Source organism: Xenia sp. Carnegie-2017, unplaced genomic scaffold (assembly GCF_021976095.1).
Source record: "Xenia sp. Carnegie-2017 unplaced genomic scaffold, XeniaSp_v1 HiC_scaffold_1, whole genome shotgun sequence".
Lineage (NCBI taxonomy): Eukaryota > Metazoa > Cnidaria > Anthozoa > Malacalcyonacea > Xeniidae > Xenia > Xenia sp. Carnegie-2017.
In genome coordinates this window covers 5,349,741-5,357,192 of record NW_025813402.1, presented here as the reverse complement: position 1 = coordinate 5,357,192, position 7,452 = coordinate 5,349,741, and the positions used below count along the sequence as shown (strand labels likewise).

The 7,452-nt window shown below is 40.6% G+C and overlaps 1 protein-coding gene and 1 long non-coding RNA gene across 3 annotated transcripts; both read left to right on the top strand.

Annotated features, from left to right (window-relative positions):
• Positions 1–1,549: 1,549 nt before the first annotated feature.
• LOC124444743 lies at positions 1,550–2,672 on the top strand. Of its 2 annotated transcripts, XR_006948011.1 has the most exons (3): positions 1,550–1,612; positions 2,042–2,114; positions 2,198–2,672. It is a non-coding gene; the product is annotated as an uncharacterized LOC124444743 (long non-coding RNA). The 2 variants fall into 2 exon arrangements; XR_006948012.1 differs by lacking the exons at positions 1,550–1,612; positions 2,042–2,114 and adding an exon at positions 1,727–1,823.
• A 3,054-nt stretch (positions 2,673–5,726) lies between these two features.
• Positions 5,727–7,452, top strand: LOC124456775 (craniofacial development protein 2-like). The gene is made up of 2 exons (XM_047007149.1): positions 5,727–5,785; positions 6,087–7,452. The coding sequence occupies exons 1-2, from the start codon at positions 5,727–5,729 to the stop codon at positions 7,450–7,452; spliced, it is 1,425 nt and encodes a 474-aa protein (XP_046863105.1).

The following is a 7,452-nucleotide window of genomic DNA, read 5'->3' as shown; positions in this document are numbered from 1 at the left end:
ATAAAGCCCAAGTTCTATAAACGTTTGTTTCAGTTTATCATTCTTACATATTTTCATGGGATATTTGACTTGACGTGTTGTGCCATGACAAGACTAAGGTCACAACCCTAATTGTTTCCAAACACATATGGTTCGTATATAATGTTATGTTGTCCATTAATTACTCAATGTAATGATAAATGACTGTACAAAAGCCAATACCAATGACAGTATGAATGTCAACACAAATGACTTTATGAAACTCAATCCAGTAAACTGCTACAGTGGCGAGAATCTCTCGTCCATACGCAGTTTAAAAGAGATTTGACTCGTCTCCAATCCCTGTGGGCTTGGTAGCTCAACAGGTAGAGCGGCGGACTAGTTCCCGAAGGTGCGAGTTCAAATCTCGTCCAAGTCACATGTTTTTCATGTGCATATTAAAAACCGTGTTAGGATTAATATTTTATATATACTCTGATGATGGCTTTGGAATAAACTCAATACCAATGACTATATATTAATGTTCATACCAACAACTATATTATGTAAATACCGATTGCTTTATACATCGTAAATGCAAAAATAGCACTGAACAGCTATACAAATTCCAATACTATGACTAAATGAATGTCAGTGCTAATCACCAAAGGTTATATAAATGTTACCAATGACCATATGAATGTCAATGCCAGTTTTTACATGAATGCCAAATTGCTTCATATTCAACTCAATAGCTTGAAACACTGAAATGTATTATTGATACACCATGATGACGGTTGTAAGGCAGAGTTGCAGTGCAGCTAGTTTTAATAATAATTCTTGGAAGGGTGTTAGCATTTGCATGATATTATCTGTAGAAAACAGCTTATTTTAAAGGACGTTAATACTGTAGAACATGCGTATAAATGATCGAATATCCCCCCAGACATGAGACATCCAATTGGCTACTGTCTTTCATAATAAAGCTATATTTATCAACTCAACTTGCAAATGTGCCTTAACTCTTTCTGTATGCCTTAAAGTAGGATAACAATTCAGACACGAAATTGATACTGAGATATACGTATTGTAATGGATTTTCACACACAACTTTGTACCCGGAGTTCACGCCAGAGCTGGCGTCTTGTTCAAATTTACATTACAGCTATCTTTGTCATTGACTCATTAATGACGTTTAACGCGCTAGACCCACAGCACGCACACAGGTTTACGACAAGTTTAATTTCTGCGAACTATCACGTTGTAGCCAATCAAGCAACGTTTTGACCGTCTTACATTTTCATACAACGTTTCTGGCTAGTTTACTGAAAATTGCAGGCGACCATTAAGACAATGTAATAATATAACGAATATTATTCTGTGCAATATTACATCACAAGCAGACGCGTCGGAAGCAAGTGAAAGTTGGGAGAGGGGCACAAGCTTTTAGGGCACTTTTCTGATAAAAGGGACACTTTTTGTAAAAAAGGTTACTTTTCTTGTAAAAAGGGCACTTTTTTATATTGAATTAGTAAAGTTATGGAAGCACGTTCGTGAGCATGACCCCCCTCCCACCCCTTCCTAAAAAACGAACACAGGCGTTACGTTCATGTTTGCAATGGCACGCACGGCAGAATATCAAACGCTTACTCACGTACGTATTACTTTCTGCTAAAAGTCGTAAGCTTTTGTATTCTTTCCAGCTATTGATGCATAAGTTAACTGATATCATTGATCATTAACGGTATATAAAGTCATTTTAATGAAAATCTGACAGGTTTATATAAGCCTGTTAAAGCCGTCCAAACAAGCTCCTGACAGTATGAATAACAAATCAATGTCAAATATCTTTGCCAGTTGATAAGGTGATAACTATCCGATGCTACCACGAATTTGTGTTATAAAATGAAATTTTAATGGCATTATGCAGAACTTCAGAACTCAAATTCAGTGCCAAAATATCATGCTGCTCATGGCTCATGCAGTGACACTGCTAGCAGTTTCTAATAACTTTGTTCGATACGTAGGCGGAGAAATCATATCGTAGAAAAACAATTTCATGATTACTTTTCTTCTATTAAAGGCTAAAGAGGATGTATTCACGAAATTCAAGTCACTAACAAATTGGTGAAAAGCCCTTTCGTACAAAGACTTTTGTGTGCTAGGATTCTATTTATAAATGCAATTTGCTGCGTTTTCCTGTTAATGTTATACATTCTTATAACGTATATTCTTTTAGGTCCGCTATCGCTAATGAGGTTGCTCTAACTGCGCCATGAACCATCTTGCTCATCTGTCACTTGTTAACGGCCATATAAATTCAACAAGAAATCACTGGCGATATCTTATGGGAGTTAGTGAGGTTTTAATTATTTGAAGCAATCATAACATTGTGTCTTAATATTAAATTTTAATAGTAATTAAAACACAGAACTTCATCAATCGGAATTCAGTGCCAAAATATCAAACAATTTGTAGATTACTTTTCTTCTATTAAAGGACAAAGTTTATATTTTCGTAAAATACACATAATTAACATGTTTGTTAAAAGCTCTTTCGTGCAAATACTTTTGAGTAAAAAATTTTTCTATTTATTAATGTAATTTGTTGTGATTTTCTTTTAATGTGTGCACTCGATCTTGAATATTCAACCAAAGAAGTTCAGTGTACTCTATAAGCAACAAATAAATGACATATTATCATCTTGGAAGAAATTTTATGGTTTTTTAAATAAATGACAAAATCTACAGGTACGTAGTCAGAACGATAATAGGGGAGGGGGTTGGGGGTTGTGTGGTGCAATATTCCTATATGCATGATACGCCACATTAATGTGTTCCAATACAAATTCCAATACTATGACTAAATGATTGCTTGGCATCTTCTAAATGATGACATACATCAAAGCATCCTTAAATTGGTACGCTGAAAACAAAGTGTTTGAGGCTTTCAGCGTTGAATTTACTTAAATAATGAAAAAGAGACTTTGTCGTGGCGACAAACTTAAAGATGGATTTCAGAATAGCAAATACCATGATGAATGGTGATAATAACAATGTAATAGTTCTTAAAAGAACTGTATTAACCAGAACACTAACCCAACAATTCAAAGGAACCGTTATTTACAGCTAGAAAGAGGCACTATGCATTTCGGCAGACTACTCGTCAGGTGTCAACGTCTGCTAAATGAGAACCTCCAAATCATGCTATATTTATAATGTTACAAAATATCAATGTCATCCCGATTTTTTGAGATGACACTTAAAACAAAGACAATTAAACACGTGAATCTTTTGTCGGCAAGGGACAGGATTAGTCAATTTAATTAATACCGACTCCATGACGCGTAGATGGAATAACGAGCGACATTTTTTAATAATTTTAAAGTGTTCATCAGAATAAGCATTGGCACAGCGAGTGTTACTTAAAATATGTTTTCCAATCGCTGAATAACATAGAATCGGATTTTCACTTTTACACCCACGTTTTGGCAGTTGTCGTAAAGGAACAGTTTTATTGTACCTGACAGAAGCTGGTACATGCCTCTGTACCAGCTTTTGTAACATTATAAATATAGCATGACTTGGAGGTTCTTATTTAGCAGACGTTGACATCTGATGAGTAGTTTGCCGAAATGCATTGTGTCTCTTTCTAGCTGTAAATATAGGCTACTTTGAAGTGTTGGGTTAGTGTTCTGGTTAAACAGTTCTTTTAAGAACTATTACACTGTTATTATCACCATTCACCATGGTAATTGCTATTCTGAATTTACTTGTGTTACATTCCACACCATTGTAAACAATTAAACGAAGACGTGATAACTCCAACCGCTTGGGTCTTTAAGTCTTTTCGTACTTCAAAGGACGTTAATACTGTAGAACAGGGCAACAGGCGTATAAATGATCGAATATCCCTCAGACATGAGACATCCATTGGCTACTGTCTTTCATAATAAAGCTATATTTATCAACTCAACTTGCAAATGTGCCTTAACTCTTTCTGTATCCCTTAAAGTAGGATAACAATTTAGACACGAAATTGATACTGAGATACATGTATTGTAATGGATTTTCACACACAACTTTGTACCCGGAGTTAACGCCAGAGCTGGCGTCTTGTTCAAATTTACATTACAGCTATCTTTGTCATTGACTCATTAATGACGTTTAACGCGCTAGACCCACAGCACGCACACAGGTTTACGACAAGTTTAATTTCTGCGAACTATCACGTTGTAGCCAATCAAGCAACGTTTTGACCGTCTTACATTTTCATACAACGTTTCTGGCTAGTTTACTGAAAATTGCAGGCGACCATTAAGACAATGTAATAATATAACGAATATTATTCTGTGCAATATTACATCACAAGCAGACGCGTCGGAAGCAAGTGAAAGTTGGGAGAGGGGCACAAGCTTTTAGGGCACTTTTCTGATAAAAGGGACACTTTTTGTAAAAAAGGTTACTTTTCTTGTAAAAAGGGCACTTTTTTATATTGAATTAGTAAAGTTATGGAAGCACGTTCGTGAGCATGACCCACCCCTTCCTATATAACGATCACAGGCATTACGTTCATGTTTGCAATGGACACGCACGGCAGAATATCAAACGCTTACACACGTACGTATTACTTTCTGCTAAAAGTCGTAAGCTTTTGTATTCTTTCCAGCTATTGATGCAGAAGTTAACTGATATCATTGATCATTAACGGTATATAAAGTCATTTTAATGAAAATCTGACAGGTTTATATAAGCCTGTTAAAGCCGTCCAAACAAGCTCCTGACAGTATGAATAACAAATCAATGTCACATATCTTTGCCAGTTGATAAGGTGATAACTATCCGATGCTACCATGAATTTGTGTTATAAAATGAAATTTTAATGGCATTATGCAGAACTTCAGAACTCAAATTCAGTGCCAAAATATCATGCTGCTCATGGCTCATGCAGTGGCATTGCTAGCAGTTTCTAATAACTTTGTTCTACGTAGGCGGAGAAATCATATCGTAGAAAAACAATTTCATGATTACTTTTCTTCTATTAAAGGCTATAGAGGTGTATTCACGAAATTCAAGTCACTAACAAATTGGTGAAAAGCCCTTTCGTACAAAGACTTTTGTGTGCTAGGATTCTATTTATAAATGCAATTTGCTGCGTTTTCCTGTTTATGTTATACATTCTTATAACGTATATTCTTTTAGGTCCGCTATCGCTAATGAGGTTGCTCTAACTGCGCCATGAGCCATCTTGCTCATCTGTCACTTGTTAACGACGAATGAATTCAACAAGAGATCACTGGCGATATCTTATGGGAGTTAGTGAGGTTTTAATTATTTGAAGGTTTCGAAGGTTGACACAGCCAGGAGTGGCTCCGGGGATAAGCTCCCGGTGTTTACAAAATGCTCCTTATGGCGTGCGTCTCAAACAGCCTCTGTCAACCAAGTCCAACTCCTGGCCTGCTCGTGTGGCTTTACTTCTAAGCCCGGCGGAACTGCTTTTACCAACAGGAGAAGGGGCGAAGGCGGATCTCTGGCGCCTTAAAACCAGATGCTTCGGGCAGGTGGTGGCTCGTTAACCCAGGAAGGTAGCCCACCTAGGGGAAGGAAAATCCTGACTTCAAACCTCCGCTGCCTTGCGGTGTACTCGATCACGGGAAAGGCTAGGAGACGGATACTCCGAAGAAGAAAACTGCACCTGCTGGGGCCGCTCTACACGTGGCAGCTTCTGCACCTGTGGAGCATTGAGCGTCAGTAGGCGAGAAGGTGGAGATGGGCGTGCACATCCCCTCTTCACCTAAAACATTCACCTGTGCTGGTCAGGCAAGCAGGTTTGCCGGAATCAAGTGATGCAACCATCCCTTTTTTGCGCCAGCTATCTAAAGTCCTGTGGCGATGGAAAAATGGTGACGGGAACAGGCAGAGGATGCTGCTGGAAGTTCTTAGCCATGACTCTGCACGCAGGCGGCTGCGAATTGATGGTCGTCCGCCGTAAACCTAGGGCAGATACGGCGCCCGTATCCTCTCGCAGTGTCAGAGCAGCCCTCTTTAGGGTTAGCACTGCTCTCCCCACATGGGGAAGGGGAGATAAAAGGATCCCTAAACAAAGCCTGCCCTACTTGCACCTGGCAGGAACCGCACCTGCCTGGGCATCCAACTAAGCGGTCGTACAACTAAGGATAACAAAACAACAAAGCGCTTAACCATTGGGGCATGGAACGTGAGAACGCTGTTGGACAGAGACGACAGACCAGAGCGACGCACTGCTCTTATAGCAAGGTTGCTTGGACAATACCAGGTGGACATAGCCGCATTGAGTGAGACCAGACTTGCAGATGAAACTCAACTGGAAGAGGTCGGTGGTGGCTACACCTTCTACTGCATTGGGAAACCGGAAAACGCCCCAAGACACTCAGGCGTGGGATTTGCCATACGCACTCAGCTCGCAAGGAGACTAGTCAGCTTGCCACAGGGCATCAGCGATCGCCTCATGACCCTGCGGCTGAAACTCCAAAAAGACTGCAACGCAACAATTGTCAGTGCCTACGCCCCTACAATGACAAACCCAGATGAAGTGAAGGAAGCCTTCTACGAAGAGCTCAACCAGTTACTCTCCAGTGTTGACCGCAAAGACAAACTCATCATCCTTGGAGACTTTAACGCACGAGTTGGAGTAGACTACACCATATGGCCAAACATCTTGGGTCGCCATGGAACTGGCAAGTGCAACTACAATGGCCTGATGCTACTATCTCTGTGCGCACAGCACGAGCTAACCATTACTAACACTCTCTTTCAACAAGCTGACAAGCTGAAGAACACATGGATGCACCCTCGCTCCAAACAGTGGCACATGCTGGACTACGTAATCGTCCGCCAGAGGGACCGCAGAGATGTGCACATCACACGCTGCATGCGTGGTGCCGACTGTTGGTCTGATCACCGCCTGCTACGGAGCAAGATGAACATCCAGCTCGCCAGAAAGAACAAATCAGCAAGAGAGAAGCCACTGAAGAAGTTGAATGTAACTCGCATTCCACCCAACAAAGTAGAGCTGCAAGAGAAGCTAGAGGTAGCCCTGGGAAACATTAACATCACGGGCGAGGATATAGAGGAAGACTGGAGCACTTTCAAAGAAGCCGTCTACAACTCTGCAGCGAGTGTCATTGGATACGTTGAGCGAAAACATCGAGACTGGTTTGACGAGAATGACGCTGAGATCAACGGGCTTATTGACAGGCTCCATAAGGCTCACAGCGACCTTATAGGGGACAAAGCTTGCGAGAAGAAGAAGCAAGACTACCAACAAGTGAGGCAGCATGTGCAACACAAGCTGCGGGAAATGAAGAACGCCTGGTGGGAAAAGAAAGCCGAAGAAATCCAAGTGGCAGCTGATGCTCACGACTCAAAAAGCTCCACGATGGGCTTCGCGCGGTGTACAGTCCAAAATCGTCAGGCTCTACCCCCATCAGGTCTGCAGACCGAACGGCACTGCTAA

Excerpts from the sequence above, each read along its gene's own strand:
- LOC124456775 (XM_047007149.1), top strand. The coding sequence starts at position 5,727 with ATGGGCGTGCACATCCCCTCTTCACCTAAAACATTCACCTGTGCTGGT. Across the intron at positions 5,786-6,086 it reads TGTGCTGGTCAGGCAAGCAG|GAACCGCACCTGCCTGGGCA; the intron begins GTTTGCCGGAAT and ends TGCACCTGGCAG.